Below are 24,397 nucleotides of genomic sequence, written 5' to 3'. Positions count from 1 at the left end.
ACTCGGCCATCTGTGTTTTCAAGAGCCCATAGTCTTTTAATTCCCCCCCCCCTTTTTCTTCCTTTCCTTGTCTTTTTGGTATGGGAACAAGGAGCTAGAGAACATGAAGAAAAAAAATTAACCACTCACAGAAAAAGGTACAAGCTCAGAGAAAAGGGGGGGGGATGTCTTATGGTTTGTGCTTTGTAAGCTGTGGGTGTGACTCCATTTCCTCACCACCCACATAAAGAGGTTGCCACCCAATCACTGTTTTTTTTTTTTTTTTCCTCTGTCCCAAACCCCTCCCCTTGGATTTTGGCTGAGAGACCCTAGGAGAGCCTGCCCTTTCTGGACTTTGCAAACTGACATATAAAAGCTGTTAGCTGCTTCTGTAGCCAGCAGCATTCAAACCTTGCAGGCTTTTGCTCTCTGAGAGCTTGTAATAAGACACACTCCTCTTACAAGAGTTCATGCTACAGCTTAACAAAGAAACTTACATTGTTGGAAGAACAGTGTATTCATTTTGGCATTGTGCAGAGGTAAGCTATTTGGCACAACCAGATTCTATTGCATGCTCTATCTTAAAGCAGCTCATAGATTTTTTTTTTTTTTTTTTTTTTTTTTTTTTTTTTTAGGACGACTTTGTGTGTTCTGTCACCCAGGGTACAGAATGTCTGGGACATATTACCAGAACATTTTCTGTGGCTACCTGTATTTCTCCTTGTCTGTCTCAAGGTCAGCTTGCATTGCTAAAGATTCCTGACTGGATACAGGCATGCAGTAATACAGCTTGCAGTTCAGGCATTTGGGAAAAAGGGACAAAGGGCTTCCATTCATTTTAGGATGAATGGTCACGTGGTTCATTTTTTTTCTCTAGCTCTAGAAAGTTCCTCTTAGGGGGTTTGATTCGTAGCACAGCAAAATGAGTAGAAACTACAGAAGGTTCCCTTCCAGTCAACATTTGTTTAAATTTGGGGAGTATGTCAACCCCAGCTGTGCTCCCAAGTGATGATGTTGTAAATCAATAAACTATGTCTCTCTCTCTCTCTCTCTCTCTCTCTCTCTCTCTCTCTCTCTCTCTCTCTCTCTCTCTCTCCCTCCCTCCCTCCCTCCCTCCCTCCCTCCCTCCCTCCCTCCCTCTCTCTCTCTCTCTCTCTCTCTCTCTCTCTCTCTCTCTCTCTCTCTCTCCTCTCTGTTTCTCTGTCTCTGTCTGTCTCTGTCTCTGTTTCTCTGTCTCTGTCTCTTTTTTTTTTTTTTTTGCTTGCTTGCTTGCTCGTTTTTGTAAAGATCCTAACTCTACACTTTTTTGCTTTAAAGCAAAGCAAACCCGGTGGACTCTTTTCCACCCCTCAAAATGATAGCAGCCAGCCTTGCGATCCTTTTGTCCCTTTTCTGTGAAGCAAGTACCGTCGTCGTCTTACTCAATTCCACTGACTCATCTCCGCCAACCAATAATTTCACTGATACTGAAGCAGCCCTCCGCGCACCACTACAGTCTGCGGAGATCCCTAAAGCCAGGCGGAAGCGCTACATTTCGCAGAATGACATGATCGCCATTCTTGATTACCATAATCAAGTTCGGGGCAAAGTGTTCCCACCAGCAGCAAACATGGAATACATGGTAAGAGGAATTCTTTCTTCCTTGAATTCTGAGTGATAAAGCTTTAATTGCGTGGTAGTGGGATATAAATGGACCGCAGTGCCCATATGCCAGGGGATACAGGGTACATACTTGAACTTGGGAAAGGTTTAATGTATCTCATAGTGTTAAATTGTGTTCTTTCATGAATTGATGTATGTGAGAGAGACAGGGGAGGGGATCTACATAGACTTTACTTCTGTGGGTTCCATAATCCCAATGAGCCACATTTTCTATAAGGAGAAAAAAAATGGGGCAAGCTGACTGCCCACATTTGGAAAGTCATCTTTCCAAGCAGAATTCACAAGGAATTTTTTTTGTGCCTTCTGAATCTAAAAGTCATATTTATCAGTTAAAACATTTCTTGAGAATATTTCTTGAAATTAAAGGTTTCATGTGCATGATTTATTCCTGGCTAGGTGTCTCTCCCATTTCTTGGACAAAGCTCTCACCCACACTACTTCATTTGTATTCTAAGAGAACACGCTGGCTCTTTTCTTTCTCCCTTGTGATTTAAGACTTAGTCGTTCAGATAAGAGGGAAGCCAGTGCACTTACTTGCACACGGTTCCAAGTTGCTATGAACACATTCTTTGCTCGCTCTTAAAAATAGACTATGTTTAAATCATTTCACTTTAGAGAGCAAAAATATTAAGTTGGTATTAAAAGAAATGAGTCTGGCTGAGCTTTATTTTTGGTTTTGAAGTCATGCAAAATTATGATTTAAAGTTCTGCACTTTACAAGATGACAGTGTAGAGTCTGTTTAATGCAATGAAGACCACCAATTGCTTCTTGAACCATCTACTATCTCTAAATAGATTTTTTTTTGTGCCTGTGTAAATGTCATAAGAAACATAGACATACCAAATTAATCTAAGGGAATCATAGTTAATTAAAGTAGTCCAATTTAGATCTTAAAATGCCCTTTACTAGGATTTATTAAATTAACAAAAGACATAATCAGTCCTGGGTATTACCATGTCATGATTAAGACTGTGGATGTGGGAGTTTAAGTGTGCTCCAAATCTAGTCCTGTCCTTTTAAGTGACATGAGCTCTTTATTTAGGGTCCTCCACTCTCATCTTCTCTAAGATAAGGATAAAGTTAGTATTTGCCACCAGGGGTTGTTGTAAGGAATACATGAGTTGACGGGCAGAGAAATAAGTCCAGAACTCACAGATACATAGCTGTTCATTAAACTTTAGCTTTTATGACTTTCTTTGAACTTTCTGTGAAAGGGGACCCAGTAAGAAGTTATTCAAGATCTAAAAACAGAAACCTTCCCCCACATGAAGAAGGGCTACAGTTATACATAAAGGAGCAAATATGTTTCCAAAGCTACTATAGATTGTGAAATAAGTAAACATTGAGTTCTGTGAGAGCTCAGAAAGGTACAATACCTAGACTATAAGGTCAGGGAGTGCATTCTGGCTATGATCACATTGATACAAAAACTCAGATGATGACCAAGACCACTGAGCCAGGTATGGGAACAAGCTCCTCTTGGTTCAGATCATGACTGTGCTATTCACTATGACCTCACATGTTACTCAGTGGCTTTAAGACCTACTTTGCCTGTCCCATTCTTATAATGGGAATAACAGTGCACACAATAAACAATCAATAAATAATGAAATAATGAGAGTCACTATGCTAATAACATTGAGGGCAAAGAGGTCAACAGGCACGGAGGCATAAATGGTTACAACGCAGTAGAAATCAGTAGAAAAAAATTTTTCTCGTTAGATCTCCCCTTATCAAGGATTAAATCACTTCATATGCATTTATTTAATTGCTTCTATGTGCCAGAGTCCATGCTAATTGTTTCCACAGATGACCTCATTTGATAGCCCACATTTGTTATCTGAAGTTGAGATTGTGATCACAATTTTCCAAATGAAATCACTTAGACCCAGAGATGTTAATGACTAAATCAAGATGGTGTGGCCAAAGAGTGATATTGTCCAGACTGACATTGTGGTGGGGATGGGTCTCTTCATTTGTGAGATACAGCACATGTCCACTAAAGGGTATCTCCGAGAATATCAGGATATGTTGATCACCTCCATAAAAATTCCAGAAGAGATCATAAATTATTCTTTTCTTGTTTAGCATTCTCTCATTGTTTCTTCTCAGATATCAGAATCCCTACATCTGATTTATTTTGCAATAACCCAGCACAGGGCTAATTATTATAGTCTATATTCACAGATCTCCCTTAGTTCAATGAATGCAATGAAAAACCATAGCCCAAACACTGTGCTCTATAAAACAAAACAGGGACAATTTGGAAATATGTGTTTTGAAGTCTGCATTTTCACTGTTTACTTAGCATCTACTGTATGCTGGCACTTTTCTAAGCCCCAACACACATTCTTGAACAAAAGCATCAAATGTCCTTGGCCTCTGGATGGTAATAAAACAACAAACCAGATAACTGAATCAACTAGAGCAGGCTAGAAAGTAATGAGATCATGAAGATAAAGCTTGTGTCTAGGATTAGGCATGCGCTGGGGTTGTTGGAGAGTGCGACCTGGGGACAGGTAGAAGAGAATTCCTGTTTACAGATGAGGGAAGTCACAGACAAAGGGCCAGAGGCAGAGAAAAGGGACAAGTTTAGAAATAGCCTCACTTTCATGATTCTATGGTTCACTCCATCAATAGACATGCTTCAACTGGGTCCCATGCAGTGAAGTTCAATGGCAGGCATGTATTAATAGGTAGCATGAAGGTTAGTGCAATTATTCTGAGTGACTCAACTATTAAGCTAAGTGAAAATATGGATCTCAGTGGAACTCTGTTACCTTTACTTTAACTGACTCAACACTGATTTGAATTGGCATCAGCTGGAAAGCTAGATCAGTTCCTAACCTGTACCATACACCTCAGAAACGCATGGCATGTTTATTGCACTACTTAACAAATACTTGCTCTCTGAGTCACCAGCTGCATGCTCAATTATCCTCTCCAGTGTGTGTTGCTACTCTGGAAAGCTTCACAGAAAGTGGGCTTAGGCTCAGTACTTTCTCTAGTTTCCCTAGGCTGCCTTGCAGTTCCTTTATTCTCCTCCAATGCTCTGAGCCTTTCGTTCAGTTTCTCTCCACCCAAGGTCTCCTCCTTAACTAATTCATGCATCCTATTTAAGATTTTTGCATTAGAATACCAGTTCCTTTAAGGATATTTTGTGCCCACAGCAGTGTGCACCTTATCTTTTCTTTAACCTGCTGTGCCTTCTGTGCCATCCATGTCTATAGTACTGTTCTCATCACAACCAAACTTGACAAATAGTCATCTGTTCACTTATTGCTAACTTTCTAATTTTAGGGCTATAGGATGCTAAGTTAATAATTATTCACCTTAGTCTCTCTATTGATTTTTGAAAGCCTTTGTGTACAAATAGTGAGCACCCATTATTTATTGCATTTAGACAAAAAACCCAATTGTTATATGTTTATAAACAGCACCAGTTTTGATACCATTATAAATACTTTTAACATTTTCCACCACAATATTTCATCACACACACTTGAAATAAAACAAATATTTTATAAATTCTTTAGAACCTCTTAAAATTAAATTCCTTAAGTAGTTATCTTAGATCATGTACAGTTAAATGAAACAAAAGAAATTTGATCACCAAGACTTACATTCACAAAATGGTTATGTTCCATTTTTATATAGTACCTGTGACTTTAATAAGACACACATTGTGTGCAATACTTAGGTTTCTGAAACAGAGTTTTCACACAAGCAACAGTACAGATAGAACATAAAATGTGCAAGGGAAACCTTTGCACTCTTGGCTCCCATTCTTCAATTAGCTTCTTGACTAATTTCCAGGGTGCTTTGGACACCAGCTGCTTTTCATTCTTCATAAGGGCAGCTTAAACTATGACTCTAAACCACAAACCACATTAGTTTCTTAGAATAAAAATTATCCCCCAAAGAATGAATTTGCAAAACTCATACAGAGTTCAGTTTGTAGGATGTTCTGATTCAGAGCAATTGAGTAAATTAATTTGAAAAACAACTGAAACCTCTCCATGAGAGGAAGGAATCCAAAGATAGGAATCTTTGTCTTTATAACAGTGCAGTAAAAACAAAACAAATAGGGGGTAAAACCACCAAGCATATAATTCAGTATAATGCCCTGCTGATGTAATAAACATGAAACAGACAAACCCTGTGAAGGAAGTGGGGATGGAGCTGATAATCTCCAGCTGGAAAATGATGAAGAAATCTGTGGAAGAGGATCATGGGGCACTGATATTCTGGAAGAGGTGTGGTGGCTGTGATTGAAAAGCAAAGCAATGGGTGACCCAACCATGAGCACAGGATTCCAGGAGGTGTAGAACATGCCTGATACAAGAGAAATGAAGAAGAGCATGACATTTGAGATCAAGGGCAGAAGAATATCCTAGACAGATGGCTTCAACAGACGTATGAGGTGGTGACTGCTGAGGAGCAGTACCTGATTTTTAGGTAAGAGTAAGGAACACTAGAAGTTCCTGTGTACACAGTGAGGAGTAGAAGGAAATAACTGAATTGCAGTACACATGGTAGGAATCTTCACAAAAAGGCAGATTGAGGACAACATGCTAGCAATGCTGGACATGGGCTGGAAAAGAAGATAATAATGAAATCTCAGGAAACTCAAATCACTTTTGTCATCAGATGACTTATTACACTTGTTTGGTGCCTGCAAATCTGAGTTGCTGAGATAAACATAGAAGGTATCTTGTGTTCTTCTGGAAAAGGGAAACATATCTACTACCAAATAGTAGTAGGTAATAAAGTAACAGCATGATTCAGTGAATGAATGCGGCAATTAATCCAGCCTCAGTAAAGGCCAACACATTATTGGCCTAGAATGTTAATTTGTGACTTGGGAATAACGAAAATGCTAATTTAATTTATCTGGGCTTCATATGGAAGAAAACGTGCATAATTTAAACCACTATTTTTTTCTTTATTTTATAGTTGACTAAGCATTATGGTGTCAGGTCTGAAGTAGGAAAATTGCTGAGTTCAAGGCTAAGTTGGGCTATACAGTGAGTTTTAGACTAGCCTCAATAAAAATCTCAAATAAAGTTATGTATCTATCCTTGCCCTTTTTTTGTTAATGAAGCAGTGCTATGTGCCAGACAGCACATTTCTTCTTATTTGGAAAGGATAACTCCATTGATTTTATTGGAAATACATGAAATTTGCTGTGTCTAATCTAACTCTCTTCAATGAGAGCTTTTATGGCTTCTAGAAGGCCTATGAGGAAGCCCAGGAAGTCATGGGCTGAGCACACTGACCGACAGGAAGGCACCTGCCAGCACATTCAGGACTCTGTATTCCTGCTCTCCTGGATAGGGGCTTGGGTGTCTTGGCTTCTTGGGGAGACCAGGCAAGTTTTGTTGGTGTTTTCTTCCCAGATAGACTCTGGTGCAGATTACACCAAAGAAGGTCATCCTATCTTGAAGTTTGTATCCTTTTGTTTCTCTTTTCCACATCTGAAGACAAGAACATTTTCTCATTGGAGATTGTAAAAAAAGTGTACATGTTACAAATATTGAAGTTACATGATTCTGAACCATATCATTGGGAAGCAGAAAGAGTACCTGTGAGTAACATATGGTCTACCTCGTGGGTGGCTATGATTCTTAGCATCCAGTACTGCAATCTTAGTGGCAAATGATATTTGGCCCCAAACGTGGCAGCAAAAAATAATTTTGTGTGCTTCTGCTGAGAGCTTTTATAGAACCTAGAGTCGCATCTTGTCCCACAATTAACAGTTAAAAACAAGTGGCTTTTCTGGTTAGAGTATGTGATTATGATGAGGTTGTAGGCAAGACTTTTAATACTCAGTCTCTCTTTCCACTTTATGCATTTTCCTGCCACTTTCCTGGAGTGGAGAGGAATGAGGAACAGAGACAGAAAGTAGTATGTATATCAAGGAAGTGGACAGTGCAGTGTACTACGTGCCAAAGCAGAGGAACTACTGACTAGTCTAAGAGTACAAAAGGAGACCTATCCCATGCATGGACTGAAGCAGCAGAGTATTGCAGGCTTCCAAAAGTAATGTTGCTAGATATTAGACTAAAATATGTTATACAGAAGAGAGATAAAGAGAGGGTGACTGTGTAGTCAGTATATAAGGGTTCTAGAAGATATGGGGTGGCATAATGAAGACATAGAAGCTGTATGACTTAGATTTAATGTTTAAAAGAATTGAGTTTTACAAGGTTGAAGTTGGGGGACACTAAGAAACTTGATTGGACTTTGTTGTAAGACCAAGGGAAATATTAAAGGGTTTAGCTGGGAAATTACATAATTGTATTTGAATTTTAGAAAGGTCATTCTGGCCATGGGGTGAGGAAGGAGTGGAAAGAGGCAGTAGTGGAGACAGGCTGTTCAGTCAGAGGCCGTCATCATAGTCTGGGTGAGAGATAATTGAAACCTGAAGTACACTTGAGGCAACAGAGTAAGCTGGGGCTGTGAAATATTTTGGAAATCAGGCCACGAAGCATGACTCATGTGAAGTTGCAGAGAAGGATTTATAGGATGGAGAAGTCAGGACCCTGTCTCTCTCTTCAGGGGGGACAACTCTGAGTCAGAGAACACAAAGTACAGGAAATTTTAGGAAGCCAAGGAGTGGTAGGGGATTATTGCCTGGGCAACATGACTATTGAGGTTGAAAAGCAGATAAAATGTGAAAAGGTGGATAAGTGCATTCTTCCACTGAGAAAATTTGGGATAGGAATACACTTTGACAGTTAGACAGATCATTCTTTGTAAGGTGGGTAGGAAAGTATCATGAAAACTGGATTAAAGATTTTGTCTATAGAAATCTACTTAAGAATGTTTGCAATAAAATGCCATCCTAATCCAAATCTATTTTAAGGACCTACTTGGTGCCAAGTTACTTCAGCTCACTTGGGACAAGACATATTTTGGAAAATAATCAAAGGGCTTCTAAAAATATAGAAATCTTCTAGTCTGACTATCTGGTATCTTGAATTTAATATATCTAAAAACTGTATCACAAAGAGCCCATGGGCATTAGGTGGTTAGAAACTTGAGGTATTTGATTATCTCTGAGAATTTTGAAGGATGGCATTGTAGGAGAAGCAAGGAAGATTAAAAACTAATGTCTTACACCAGTTAAGCAACATTTTGGTACAAATGCTTCCTAAACTGAGGTTTGGGAGATGGGATGTGAGTTCTCCCATGCTATGTTATCCACAGCATTTCAAATCAGATGACAAACATTTTGACACAAATAGGTAGGATGCCTAACAGGTTGACTTTATAATTAACTTTTCATGAAATTTTTTAAATTCCACATCACTTAACGCAAACAAAGATGTTATTTAAGGACACAATATTTTTCTGCTAATATTTCATATTGCATAATTTGGTTAAGCATGAGCATTCTACCAAATCTGTCTCTTGATATTTTTTGGAAATCATTTTTCAGTGGACAGTAGGTATCCAGACAGCTTACTCTGAGGAGTGGACAGTGTAAGATCTGGGATTTGCATGTCTGCCTTGGTATAGCTTCACAATCAAGAAATCCATTTTTAATGTATTGTGACACTGAATCGGTGAAAGAAATTGGCCATTCATGAAAATGCCTTGAGAGCCTAAACTTCACTGTCGGATGACAACTGGTGTATATATAACATTCCACCCCCTCACCTCCTGAAGAGTAGGATCATTGCTAGATGATCAATAATTACTTTCAAACTTTACAATAAAACGCAGATATTAAACAATGCTTGAAGGATGGAAAATTCTCTTACAACTTCCAAAATGTTCTCTAATGTTATCTCTCCTTCTGACCAATGTTATTGTCCCTACGAGCAAATGCCTTATTTCTACACAATTCTACTGCTGATTTTTCAGTGGTTTCAGGCTTTATCTGTCTTCTTTTTCTCAGACTTCCTGATTAGTAGAGATTAATGGTTGATAATTTGATGAAAAGAATTCTCAAACTAATTCTTATTTCAGATGTCTCCCCAATCCCCCAAACTTACTATCATTTTAAAATCCCCAACAATAGTAACAGGTGTTATTTAGTGAACTCTAGCCCTCTTAGAGCTCTGATAAATATTCTTCAATCTCTGTATCAAGCTTATTATCACCACAGTCTTGAGAGATGAGGACAGATTTCTTCATTTAGAGATGGAAACTCAAAGCTTGGAGAGGATAAATTCTCTGTCTTTAACAAGTTGATCAAAATGCTCTATCAGACAGCAAGCATGCTTCAGACAGCAGCATACTACAGCACACTGCAGTACCATGTAGTGTGATATAGTATGCGCTTCTTTTTGTCTACTCATCTCTCCTGTTCTTAGGCTCAGAGGACAGCAAGTTTCCCTACATGCACTTCACCTGAGAAGATCAGAGAATATAAGAAATAGTTTTAAACATGAAATAAAATTGTTCTTGTACTCTCTATGCTTGGAAAATAATATAGGTAAACTGTTTTATGATACTGCTAATCGTCTTTGGATGTCTGCTAAGAGAGAATAAGTAACCACGACATTGACCCTGGCCTCCCAGTCATCAAGTTTTCTTAACCGCAAGCCCTTTAGATGATGCATGGGTATATAAATCTGCTCCCCCATTCCACTGTTGCCAACACAGACTCTGAGAGAAGGTTCCACAAAGATATTTGGTTTCTGAAAAATCCTGGAAAACTAACAAATATGTAATTCAGGAAATTCAAATCAAGGTCCCTTCCTTGCCAAGGCACAAGTGTCCACAAGAATGGTGTCATTAGTCTTCTTGAAAACTGGAAGCTGTATAGCTTTGAGCAAACAATGACACTTCCTGCTTGTCCTCCTTTAGATGAGGTTCCAACAAGGGTGTGTTCTACTGTAAGTGAGATGCTTGCCAATAAGCAGGCCTGAACAATAAAGATAAAAGGTCACATATTATTGCCCATTATCCTTAGGACGATTGACAGATTTCATAGACACATTCTGCTGATTCACATTTTCATATCCTGAGTTGAATGAAGATCAAATATCTGTTTTAAATTCAGGCTTGATGGAAAGGTATTGCCACGATTTTTAATTTCTTATCCTTAGGATTTTGAGACTTTGGAAAGGTATTTCTCTGACATGTCACATCACACAGTCTTGGTTAGTAAAGCCATCCATTGTTGGCACTGCATGTATGAATATCCAAGGTCTCTAGTCCAGGAATTTGACTCAGTAGGTCCAGTAGGGCCATATATGCCTTCTTAAAGATCCCAGGAATATTCTGGAAGTATTACTATGGTGAACACTCTAAAAGGTGTTTTCAGAACAATAAAAGCTCCTAGTTCATGACTTGAGACCCAATTGAGGTTATGGTATGTGGGTCAAATATCCAAACCTTTGTCAAGGGACTATGAAGGAATTAATAGATTAAAACAAAGAGTTATTCCAGGGATACTTTCAGTATTAACAGACAATTCATTCCAATGCTCATTTAATTCCTGATTGAGAAAATACATGGGCACTATCACCAGGAAATGTCTATAACACAGAATGATCCTTACAGGAAATGTCTATAACACAGAATGATCTTTACTTGGAAATGTGTTTCACTGACTAAAAGAAGCAAACCTTTTAAGATTCACGTTTTTTTGAGGGATAGGGCTTCTTTATATGAGATAGTATAATTTGAAAATTTTCTTGTTTGAGCTTTCAGTTAAAGATTGTTGAGAATCATTCTTTCTTTGCTACCACCCATGGACATGAGGAGAAAAAGAAATACATCCATATTAACATAATACAAATAATAATATTACACTTTGCAGATCATAAATGCTGACAATATCCAAGCTCCCGGCCCCTAAATGAGTACATCTTTCTGTAATAAAGGCGTCTCTGTGAATCTCCTTGTGGTGGTGCACACCTGTAGTTCCAGCTCACTGGAGATGTTGACAGAAAGGTCCTGAACTACATAATGAGACCCTGCTCGAGAAAGAAAGTAATCCCCACTATTTCCTATCATCTTCATGTAGTCCATCTTACAGTCTTCTCTCCCTGTATAGTTCTTCATGCAATGTATGGTATTGCTGTTTTTGAGGCTATGGGAGGCTACATGCTGTCCTAGTCCACTTCTTTTACCTGCCTCCTTCTGCTCTTGTAGGTATCATCTTTTGAATATCATTTAATTGATCTAGAAAATAATCTGAATGCTCCCTTTGAGGGCCTGTCCTTCCCTCTGTTCCCACCTGTCTCTGCCCCAGCCTAACCAAGGCTCATTGCTGCCTCCTGGATAGTTTAACAATTGTTCTTATATGTTCATCTCAGTTTCCTTCAACGGCATTTCACAAACATTCCTTTCTAATAAGAGTAAGTCCACCAATTTTAAAACAGCCCATGAACCGTGTTGATGCTTTTGGCTGCCCTCCAGAGGAATAATTTTGTCATCACTTAATTTGTCTATGGCTTCTGCAAGTCAGCACCTTCCTCCCAATCTAACACAAAGGATCAAATCACCCAAGTTGTTAAAAAGAAAAGAAAACATGTTCTGTGTAAAATGTCAAAAACAGTCCAAATATATAAGACATGCCCACATAAATATCCAAGAAAATAAATGTCTTCAAATATTCCATGCTTATCTCCCATGTTGTTTCTATGCTATTGTCCATGTTCATATCCAATTCATAATTCTATCTCTAAAATTTCAATGTGATATTTTTATTTCTAGCATGTTGTTTTTGTACACAATTGTACTGTGCACAATAACTTTTCTACAGTTGACTCTAGTGTTCTAAATTATTATTATTATTTTTTTTTTGGTTTTTTGAGACAGGGTTTCTCTGTGTAGCTTTGCGCCTTTCCTGGAACTCACTTGGTAGCTTAGGCTGGCCTCGAACTCACAGAGATCCGCCTGGCTCTGCCTCCCGAGTGCTGGGATTAAAGGCGTGCGCCACCACCGCCCGGCTGTGTTCTAAATTATTGTTCTTATTTCTTCCTTAATTTATCTTCAATTTCCTTTTTTTAGGAAGGGTTCTCTTTTCATGAATGTAGAATATTTTGAAAAAGTATTTTATTTAATGTCTACCTCGTGAAAATTAAATAGCTAAATTCTATTTCTAAATTTAATACATTTATTTTTTGTTTTAGTATTTTACTTGATTTGGATAATTACCCTTTCCATACATTTAAGAAACTCATACAAGTCATGAAATACAGACTTAATACCCTCTTACGTTTTACTGGAAAGTAAAAGAAACAAAATATTTGAGAAACAAAACCAAACTTCACAGTACTGGTTTAAGAATTTATCAGATTTTTATCATTTTCAACTTAAAATCACATCTGACAGTAATGGCTTGTCTACATATTATGTTGAAAATAGAAGACTATATGCTACTCTGAGAAGCTGTGGTCTCCTAATTACTACAAACATTAGCAAAAGGCTGTAAGCACAGACTCATTACCTGAAATTTTTCATCCTTTTTAACTTTCAATTTTGTCCCTTTGCACACTTCCATACTTTATACTTTGTAATTAAAAAATATTTTTAAAAGAGTCTACAGTTACAATCTCAAGTAAAGTTTAGAGTTACATTCCAATGGTCATTGTTTCTTAGTGGCCAGAAGTACTGGCTGGGACACAAGTACACAGTCACAGGTGCCATTGTGTCCCATGAGTACACTGAAGATCTTTATTAGTATACTGAAGATCTCCAAACAGGACAGGACATGTGGTAGGACACCCTTTTAGTTCTGTTACATTAATATTATCTGATTCTTCTGCCGACTTATATAAGACAGGAAATTTCTCCCAACTCTCTCCCATGAAGCAGCATTCCTTGTCTCAATTTTTTATCTCTGGGTCAAGCTCAAAAGATCTCCCAACTTGATGAGGATCCTGCATTCTTTTAATTTTCCTCTTATCTCTCAGGGTCACAACTCTGCCAGATAGTCAGATGACATCAGTTTGAATTCTAAGTTTGTTTTCTTGTCTTAGGCTAAATGTTTCCAGTTTCATGTGATTTACAGTCAAGATACTCTGCTTAGCCCAAGCTATGTCTTAACTTATTAACAAACAGAATAACCCATATTAAATATTTTAATTCAAAGCTAATTTAGAGCATCTAAAATCAACCCTATGTATGTCTCTCTCCCCTCTCTCACATGAAGAGGATGAAAACAAGCTGGGGTGGTTTGATGGCATGCAAGTATGAAGACTAACCCTAGTTAAATTCCCCAGATCCTTCATAAATTTGTCAGGTGCATTGACACATGCTTGAAGCTCTGAAGTTCAGGACAAGAGGATTCCTAGGGCTTGCTAGCCATTCCTTCTTGCCAAATGGGCCAGCTCTAGGTTCAGGGAGATGACTTGTCTAAAGAAACAAAAACAAACAAATAGGTAGAAAATGACTAAGGACTACAACTGATGTCAACCTTTGACCCCACATATGTATGCCCACCCCTACATACACATACACATACATGTACAACACACGTGCACTTACACTACACACACACACACACACACACACACACACACACACAATGAAGGAAAGACATTTCTTGAATATTTTGAATTGTTTTGTGTAGAGTATACGTTCTCAGCAGTGCTGGCCAATTACTGGCCAGTACCATATAGCACTTTCTGGCACTGATTCTGCGACTACTCATGTATATCCAAATCATGAGATTATGAATCTGAAGATGACATCACCTCCAGTCTTCTAGTTTTATGGATGACTTAACTGGCAGACAGATGGTGAATGACAAGCCCCAGTCATTGATGATCTCAGTAGCATAATTAAGGATAGACACAAGATCATTGTATTTCATATCAGTGCTATATGTGCCATGCTGCACTAGCATATTTAGTTGATTATAATAAAGTATTTTTAAAACTGAAGACACGGTACATGTTAATACATAATGTATACATGTATTTTTTCTCATAAAACTGTGATAAACAACCTTTCAAGAGGTGCAGCTAGTTGAAGATATCACCCTTTTGTGAATTAATTGTACAGTTTTACATTTCAATAAGCTGAAGCCAATATTTCAGAAATCCATATTTTACTAACTTCTGATGTAAGAACAAATGTTTGATAAGTCCATTATCAGCCAAACAAAGTATCTTTTAAATGTTTATTTAAGTACTAGGTTAAAATAGTTTTACATTAAATTTGTTAGTTTAAAGTTCTGTGTCAATTTATGGAAGATGTCTTTTGTATACAAAAATTATTCATATTTGTGTCTTCATACTTTAATATAAAGTTGAGTATCTTTACAGAGGTAATTTATTATTGATAGGTCCACAATGCCTGGCTTGTTTGAGCTCTCTGTGCAAGTATTGAGATGGGAATGCCAATCCATGCAGTGATTAATGTTAATGTTTATGATATCAAAGAGTCATGCAAATTTTGCTCTACGTTTTTCAACTAACAATAACTAACTATATATGAGTAACTCTATACTAATTTTTTCTCAAACAACTAATTTTTCTTAATTTGATTAAAACATAATGTAATACATTTTGTATTGCACCCTATGTAACACTTTGAAGTTATTTTATTATAGTTATGTTTAGTTCACACTAATTAAAACAGTACATTTTCATATTATGTTTATTGATAATATAGATTCTAAGGCTATCAAATGTGAGAATTCATGAAACTGACTACCCTATAGCACAATCTGACCTTTGAAAGTTGCACTATACTTGACATTGCTGATTTTGGCAAATAAATTTGAGTAAATCTGGTCCTATTTATTTAGGAAAACATATGGATGGCATGGCTCTTTGTTTCTGTGAAAAGGACTTTGCTAAATCAGTTGATTTTGGTGCATTCAAATGTCATGGGTCAATTTGTAATGTCCCCAAGTTATCGTTAGATGTAATACTTTTCTTTTAACCAATTCCTCCCCCAAAATGATGTCCATATTGCATTAACTTTAGGTGAATTTGTCTGAAATTGCTTTTTTTTAAGTTACAATAGTCACACAACCCTGAATTGAAAGAATTCCTGGAAACAGGAGCATTGTACTTTTCCTGTCTTTTTGTTTATCATAACAGATTCAGCAAAATTAAAGGACTATTTAACTTCCACAGGTCTGGGATGAAAATCTTGCAAAATCTGCTGAGGCATGGGCAGCCACTTGCATTTGGGATCATGGACCTTCTTATTTGCTGAGATTTTTGGGTCAAAATCTATCTGTACGAACTGGAAGGTAGGAAGCAGATAAACAATGAAATTAGTAAATAGGCAAATTGACAAGATAGAAAAATCTGCATTCATATAAGTATGCACACAGGCATATATGTATATGTTAACTATGACACAGTTCTTACTAACAACATACTTCTTTCTACTGTAGAATATCATGACCAACATTCTATAACTCCATTCTTATGGTCACTTTCATTAGAGTTAAAGCATTTTAACTATTTCCATTTGCCTAATAAATCTAAATTATTTATAAAATTCCAATGGAGTAAATTTTCTGCATAAACTAAATAAGACTTAGATGATTCCTGAATAATTTGTATGTTTCTGTTTTTGGAATAGCCTGGCATGTACTTAGATGAATGAAGGCTCATTGGGCATTATCATGCTTTTCTCTTCCCAGAGAAATCAGTCGCTTTAGCAGACAGTGATTGTAATTGTCAGGAGTGGCAATAAGCTTGTTATAATGAATAATTTTGTAACACTTTTATGATGTAACAGGAGTCCTCTAAATAGCTCCCCGTTGTACTGAGTTCTCTTTTGGTTTCTCTTGACATCTAGATATCGCTCTATTCTCCAGCTGGTCAAGCCATGGTATGACGAAGTGAAAGATTACGCCTTTCCTTACCCCCAGGACTGCAACCCTCGCTGTCCTATGCGATGCTTTGGTCCCATGTGCACTCATTACACACAGGTCATTTCAGCTGTTGTCTTCCCTTTTGACTCTCATCTTAAAAATGCTTTTCTTATGTTGGTGACTGTTGACATTTTAAGCAACACTGGAATATATTGATTTATTTTTGCAGATGGTTTGGGCCACTTCTAATCGAATAGGATGTGCGATTCACACTTGCCAAAACATGAACGTCTGGGGATCTGTATGGCGACGTGCAGTGTACTTGGTCTGCAACTATGCTCCAAAGTAAGTACCGTGTCGAGTTCCGTTTCCTGGATCCTTGACTGAAGGAGATCAGCAGTCAGATGGGCATTCTTTGTAGCTATAGAAGTAAAAGTATTCTGCAGTACTTCTTCATCTTCACCTGCCCTTCACCCCCAGCCTCATCATCATCCCCACAGACCTGAAAAATGGCAGGGTGAAAGGTTTCTTTTCACAGGGACAAGGATTATGGGTTAAAATGGTAAAGAATACACATTGAGACACCTGAACTCATTAGGTTCTCCTTGCCATCACTGCTCTGTCATCCTAAGTGTACGCACTGTGTTTCATAACCATTGATACCTGCATCAACGGCATCCGAAAGCATCCTCTAGAGATGTTATCAGCACAATATTCTGAATTATCCGTACTAGAATGTTGGCTGACCTATTTCACTAGGAAAGCAACATACTGGAAAAGAATCCTTCCTTCCTGATCTCATTTTTTAGATTAAAATTTATATAATATTGGCATTCTATAGCCTAAATAAATATAATACGAATTTGTCCAAGATTACAAAATCCAGTTGTATATTTGAATATTTGTCATAAAGATCAATAAACATTTGCTAACATTTAATAAAATGTCTTCTTGATAACTGTAACTCTGAGGATGATAAAGTGTTCCAATATTTACACAGAGTTCTCTTCCCATTTGGAATAAGTACCAAGTGTGCAAGGGATTTATGATACTCATGGTGTCTTCTAAAGTGAGTCTCAAACGAAGATTTTCTCCAGCTTTTCTGGCAAACAGAGGGAGGGCGACAATGTGTCATAAGTAACCACGTGACTCATTTATATGGTGCTAGGCCTGGGCCAATCCTTCTAAAAAGTTAGAATATTTGTGATTTTCCTTCAGAATTATTGTAATGAAGAGTTTGAAAAACTATTTCTCAAAATATATTTAAGCCCTGTATTTTTCTGGTATTTTTACTTTTATGCCTTTTATCTGCCTATGAAGCACTTACCCTTTCTCTGTAATAAATTGGCCAGGTTGTAATGAAATGACTAAAGACAGATTTTAAAAATTCATTCAGCTCTTCTGTTTCCACCAAATAATAGAATTTCCTAATAATGTTAATTGATTTATAGACTCCCAATATGAGGCATTGCATTAACATTAATGTATAATAGTCTTAATAAAAACGTTAATGTATTATACAACTAATGTATTATAGTCTTAATAAAAACATTAATGTATTATAGTCTTAATAAAAATCACAGGTGATTAAGGCTTTTAAAATCTTGCCTGGGAGGTGAATATTATTTTTTCCAATTTCAGTATGAAGTTTTCGGTAGGCTAATACTTTCAGTGGAAAAGGAGAGAGAAAGAAAAAATGAAGAGAGAAAGAAATAATATGTGAACAAATGGATTTGAACAAAAAATTAAAGAATAAATGATACATGAATTGACTAACTGTTGAATATTATTATCCTCAATTCAATAATAAATATGATTTTTGTAAAAGTTTGTAATACATGACAATATTACCATATAATAAACTTTTAGTTTTGTGTTTTTGTTCCCAAAATATATGCCTGATAGGTTAAATTTTTTAAAAATAAGTAGAAAAATATGAAATTATATAACATAGGCTGATTCCATATACTGTTCTCATATACCTTAGAATAAATACATAGTGGGAGATAAGATTTTTTTTTTACAGGGCAGTAGGATTCAAGAGCAGATGAGGACACACAAGTCACATGACAGGAGGAGAGACTTTGAGTGCTTCTTGATAAGCGTATGATGCCCTTGATGTATCTTGTCCTCTAGGCAGAGGGTAGAATCCATTAAGTGTAAGTGGGGAGTCCTAAACCTCCATTTCAGTTTGTGATATGAATAGTTAATTGGTAAGTTTTTAATGTGTACACTTTCATATATTGAAAATATTCTAAATTTTAGCTGACGAGTTTGCTAATTTTATATCCTGTACATGTGCTTCACATCTACCCTTGCATCTTATTCAGGTTAAATGCAGACGAGGGTCTGTTGTGCTCAACCCTGAGTTGCATAGCTGAACTTCTTTCTTCATTTAATTTCCTTCATTTTGCTATCTGTATTAGTATTCTAATACTGAAAATAAGTTATTGCCATTCTTTATTGTAATTTAAAGAACAAAACCCCAGAACCATCATAGCCTTGTTCAGATATTCTTAATAGTGAATTTTCTTCACTTATAGTAATCATGATGTCATCACAGTAAGAAGGACCAATCAAGTGGTTGTGTGTTTTCACCATCATGAAAAACCAAAGAGCATCAACTAGAAACTGAACTGACTTGATTTTCCTATGTGGAAAATAATATGAGAATCACTTGCACTATGAGCCATTACTCTCTCACTATGAGAATAGTTGGCTCCTTATTTTATGAAGATTATAATCTTAAATTTTTCATAGCTTTTATTAAAATAAACGAGCACTTGTAACCAAATATTTTTTTGATTCTTCTCTCATGTATTACATCCTGGCCACAGTTTCCCCTCCTTCCCCATTCCCTCTCTCCCCTCTGATGAGAGCAAGCCTCCCAGGAACATCAAACAATCACAGCATAATATGCTTCAATAAGATTAAGCAAATTCCATCATACCAAGGCTGCGAGAGGCCACTCAGCAGGAGGAAAAGGGTCCCACTCTTTCACAAGCAGGTGAAAGAGTCAGAGACGGCCCCTCCTCCCACTGTTAGGAATCCTACAAGAACACCAAGCTGCTCAGCCATAACATATGCAGAGGACCTAGGTCAGACCCCTACAGGCTCTCTGATCTCTGCAAGCTCCCATAAGTCCTGGTCAGTTGCTTCTGTGGGCTGTGTTCTCATAACCAAATATTTTGTGTATAGAAATTCATTATTCATTTCAGACACTCCAACGAACTACTTGATATTTTGTGATTACATTATCATATATAATTTGTTCCAGTGCAACATTTTATACATTTATGTGATGTATTTTGATCATATCACTTCCAGTGCCCTCTCTAACATTTTATACATGTATGTGATGTATTTTGATCATATCACTTCCAGTGCCCTCTCTTGTATCTCCCCGTATTCTGATGACTCCCCTCCTTATTCCAAACCTTCTGCTTTCTACTTCCTCATCTTTTCTGTTGATGATGACCTAATGAGCTCAATTAGTGTTACTTACAGGATCATGGAATCTTAGGAGCACCTCCCCCAGCTATGATAGAATGTTAGTGGACCCTGTCTTGTGCAAATCTTATGCAAGTAATCACGCCTACTGCAAGTTAAAACCCTAGGTACTTTTAGACAGTGCTAAGAGGGAGACAGCACAAGTTGAGGAGCATTATGCATGTAGAACTGCGACCTGACCTTGTGCCCTACAGTACTGCTGGAGCAGAAGACAAATGTGCTAGATGAATTGAGCCTGGTGTCCATGATTTATAATATCACCAGAAATTGTAAATAGGACTTTATTACTTACCTGTCAGTTAAGATTCTGTTGGTTTACTCAGAGAGAAAGCATTTTAAAAGCAAGAAATATAGGAAAAGCTGCTTTGGAAATTTAAAAAAAAAATGAATATAACTTTCAGGGCCTTATAAAGTATACTCTTCAAAACAACCATCATGTGTCAGAGCGTGTGAGGACGTACGTAAAAGTAATCTGGTTTCGGGTTGAGTGAGCATCACTAATGTCACCTTTTCCTTTTTCCTCCAAGGGGTAACTGGATTGGAGAAGCACCCTACAAAGTAGGAGTGCCGTGCTCATCGTGTCCTCCGAGCTATGGGGGAGCCTGTACTGACAATCTGTGCTTTCCAGGAGTGACGTCAAACTACCTGTACTGGTTTAAATAAGCTTATCCTTTTTCCTCTGGGAGATACATCAGTTTTTGGACTCATAAGCATATATATATATTGAAGTTTGAACATATTATACATATTTTATTATAATCCTGTTCTCATTTTAATGGTCAGTTGTCTGGTCTTTGTCTAGGGTGTTAAGTCTTAGATACAAGCAAAACATCAATTCTACTTTTCTGACCTTAAATTTAAGTTAAAATATTGTATATGTAGCAATGACGTAGTTGTTTCATCCAATTCCGAAACCTGCATTCCAGGGAAATTATGTTATTATGTCCCTAAGGAATGAAATGTATGTTCAAGCTGTAATATGTGTGTATTCATATGTATACATATGTATATGTATGCACACACATATGATGTGTGATGTGACACATAGACAATACTATGTGATAGTTAATAAGGAAAATGAAAAATATATTTGGGTTTATGGGACTCTTTCAGGATCATTTCTACAATACCCAAGAAAGGATAATTTGCAACTCAGTAATATTTGGAAATAATTTAATTAAGCAAGCGTAGAATTCGTTCTGGAGATACTTTATTTTATTTGGGTCTACAAAATATATTCTGAATTTATGGAAGTTTCCATAACACACCTTTTGCTTAGTTTCATTTTTTTTAATGTGTCAATCTGTTGAGTAGTTACTTTGACTAATTCACTTTGCTGGTTATGTTCTGATAATGCAAAGATGATTACATGTGATTCCTGCCTTTGAGAAGCTGTCAGAGAGGTCCACAAAACAGCAGAGCCTAGTAATTGGGTTATAAATTATTTGTAGCTAATCATTTTTCATATATCTTGAGGAACAGACATAGTAACCACTTACAGGTGGAATGGACAGTAACTGCTGCTGTCTCACATGTAAAGTATCTGTTTCCCAGGAAACTCCAATATTTAAATGAGATATGGAAGGTCTCATAGTTATAGTGCTGTGAATAGACACCATGGCCAAGGAAGTTTACAAAAAGATAGCATTTAACTGGGGTCTTGCTTACAGTTTCAGGGGTTAGTCCATGATCGTCATGGTGGGGAGATGGAGGCAGGCAGGCAGGAGGCATGGCACTGGAGCAGGAGCTGAGAGTTTATACCCTGATCTGCTGGCAGGAGGCAGGGATAGTGAGACTGGGCCAGACCTGGGTTTTTGAAATATCAAAGTCAACCCACAGTGACACACTTCCTCCAATAAGGTAACACCCTCTCCAACATGGCCACACCTCCTAATCCTTCCCAAACAGTCCACCAAGCAAGACCCTGTACTCAAATATATGAATCTATGGGAGCCATTATCATTCAAATCACCAAACCACGTAAGAATCAACAACTTTTCAGAGATTTCTGAAGAAGAACAGGCTAGGCTGAAAACAAGATCCTCAGAATACTGACAAGGTCCAAGAGAAGTAAGAGGTATGAATAATCACAGAATTAGCATGTTGATACAAAAAGACCAGGAGAAGGCTACAGAAGAGTTTAACACATCTTGGGACCCATTAACAAAAGTTGAAGGGTTTTATAAAGACATGTGTAGGATGAGGGCACATTCATCTCATTGTTTTCTCTGCTATTAATTGAAGAAGGTCAATCTACCTATTATATTGAACTTTTGAATATCATAGTCAAGATCCTCCATAAATACCACATGTAGTCAATTTTCTTAATATAGTCCTCCCTCGATGGATGTTTTTCAAAGAACAAATTATGAAACTTTATTTTTATAGAAGAGTGATTTTCAGTTCCTCATTAACTTTGTTTATGAAAATCAAGTAAATCATTACAAAAACTTCTCTCATGAGATTAGGAAATACATGTCTTAATTTACAAAATCATTTTCAGAGAGGACAATACAATATCTGGGCCAAGACATGGAGCAAATTATATTTCAAATGTGTGTGTGTTTGTGCGCACACACATGAGCATAAGTATAGACTTATAGAGCAAGTAAACATGGTCATTTTAGAGAGCAAAGAAGAGAAGAAAGCTACTTTTTAAAATTCCATACACAGCTGCAATTTCTTAGGTGGATGCATTGAAAGATGGCAGATAGTTAATTAGATCCATTCAATGGGAGAAGAATCCACCATCTGGATCCTGGGCCTACTTGTTGGCAAAAAAATAGTCTAATTACTTTTAAACACTGACAATTGGAACAAAATGTTTTGTTATTAAGTGACCCTGCCTTGTGGAAACATATATGGGCCTTATTTAAATAAGTATTTCAGAAATACAATAGAGAACAGAAGTTTATATAATATAGAGTTGATCCAATTTTCTTTTCTTTCTTTAATTTTATTTCCCTTGAGGATGTCTCACATATCCCAGGTTGACCTTAGACTCACTATGTCATCAAGAATGACCTGAATCCCAATCCTCTTGCCTCTAACTCTCAAATACTGGATTTTCAGTGTGTGTCACCTGGCCATTGGAAGGAATTTCGTTTTGATGATACCAGCTTGACTCACCCGAGAATGTTTTCATCCTTAATATTACTGAAGTAAAAAACGATATAAACAGAAGTTTGTAGCTCTCATTTCCAGGTTTCTTTCTGTCTTGCATGGGTAATTGAGTTTCTCAGATTGAAGGAATAATAACGATATTTGATAGGTAGTTCCCAGACTTACCCATGAATGTTAATTCACCATATTAACAGAAATTTATGAATATTAATATAATCACTGCCAGAACTTCTCTTTGGCATGAACTCCATGTGATTCATTTTGTTTATCAGAGTATATTATTCAGTGGCTATAGTGTAATAAATGTTTAGTTCAGTGGAGTTTTCAGAATTAATTAATTAATTTAAAAATCTAAGCTTGAAAAGTTGAAACAAATTCTGCTTTTCTAGTCTTTTAAAGACCTTACATCATCTAAAATACAAAGGGTTGAATGCAAAAACCCTCAAATAAAACATCAAAGATACGAAATTGAAACTAAGGTTGACAGGCTTACAAAACAACTCTTTGAAAACTACAACCAGAACCAGTAGCTTCTTCATAACTTCACATCTAAGCTGAAAATACAACGGGTATATTTGTCATTCTGTCTGTCATTTTTAATGTTGGTGTATAAAACGGCTATGTGAAATATGTTCCTCCCTGGGCTAACGCAAATGATAGCTTGCTTGTACCAATGTGGCGTCATACCTTTTCACAGGGGTGCTAGGTGAATGGGCTTGCACTGTAATTCTCAGAGGCAGGACAGGCCTGGCTGTAAACTGTTTCATACAGGCAGCTTTAAATAGTCAGCATTAAAGTTTTTAGTTTGAAATTTTTCATTAAAAAATAATATGACTGACAGCATTGATGTCCCCCCAGTGCTATTTATTTAGTAGTAAAGTAACATTTTGCTACAATATAATTTTTTTTGCCTTCACGTGGGAAAAACAACTAAAACAAAATCCACGATTTGGCTACAAAATTGATGCACTACTTTCTAGGAATGTATGTGAACTGTGTAGGTGTGGTCTTAGCATTCTTGTAATGATAGATTAGCTTGCTTTAATAACATAGGAGCTGAGGTTATCTGTTCTATTGTTTTTGCTTTGGGCATAATCATGGCTGTGGCCGGTTAAAGCTTTGGTAGAAGTTTTGACTGGCTTCACTGTCACCAGCACTGAATTCTAGTTTCTATGCAGCCCTAGCACGGAGCAGACCACGAAGGAGGACAAGTCCAGCCAATAAAGCCTATTCTGAATATTTTAATTGAAACAATATATTTCCCATACTTTTATATTAAATAAACCCATGGAGTCTACACTACTAAATCCAGTGCATATTTATACCATTTTAAGTGTTTTGAGTTTATACCTTGCTTGGTAAATAACGCAAAAATA

At 37.0% G+C, this 24,397-nt stretch overlaps 1 protein-coding gene across 1 annotated transcript; it reads left to right on the top strand.

Annotated features, from left to right (window-relative positions):
• Nucleotides 1–325: 325 nt before the first annotated feature.
• Pi15 (peptidase inhibitor 15) lies at nucleotides 326–23,081 on the top strand. The gene is made up of 6 exons (XM_059253968.1): nucleotides 326–518; nucleotides 1,297–1,600; nucleotides 15,697–15,815; nucleotides 16,373–16,505; nucleotides 16,618–16,733; nucleotides 20,426–23,081. The coding sequence occupies exons 2-6, from the start codon at nucleotides 1,334–1,336 to the stop codon at nucleotides 20,559–20,561; spliced, it is 771 nt and encodes a 256-aa protein (XP_059109951.1). The 5' UTR covers nucleotides 326–518; nucleotides 1,297–1,333; the 3' UTR covers nucleotides 20,562–23,081.
• Nucleotides 23,082–24,397: the final 1,316 nt, after the last annotated feature.

Source organism: Peromyscus eremicus, chromosome 2 (assembly GCF_949786415.1).
Source record: "Peromyscus eremicus chromosome 2, PerEre_H2_v1, whole genome shotgun sequence".
Lineage (NCBI taxonomy): Eukaryota > Metazoa > Chordata > Mammalia > Rodentia > Cricetidae > Peromyscus > Peromyscus eremicus.
Note: the sequence above shows the minus strand (reverse complement) of the source record. Positions and strands in the feature narration are given on the sequence as shown.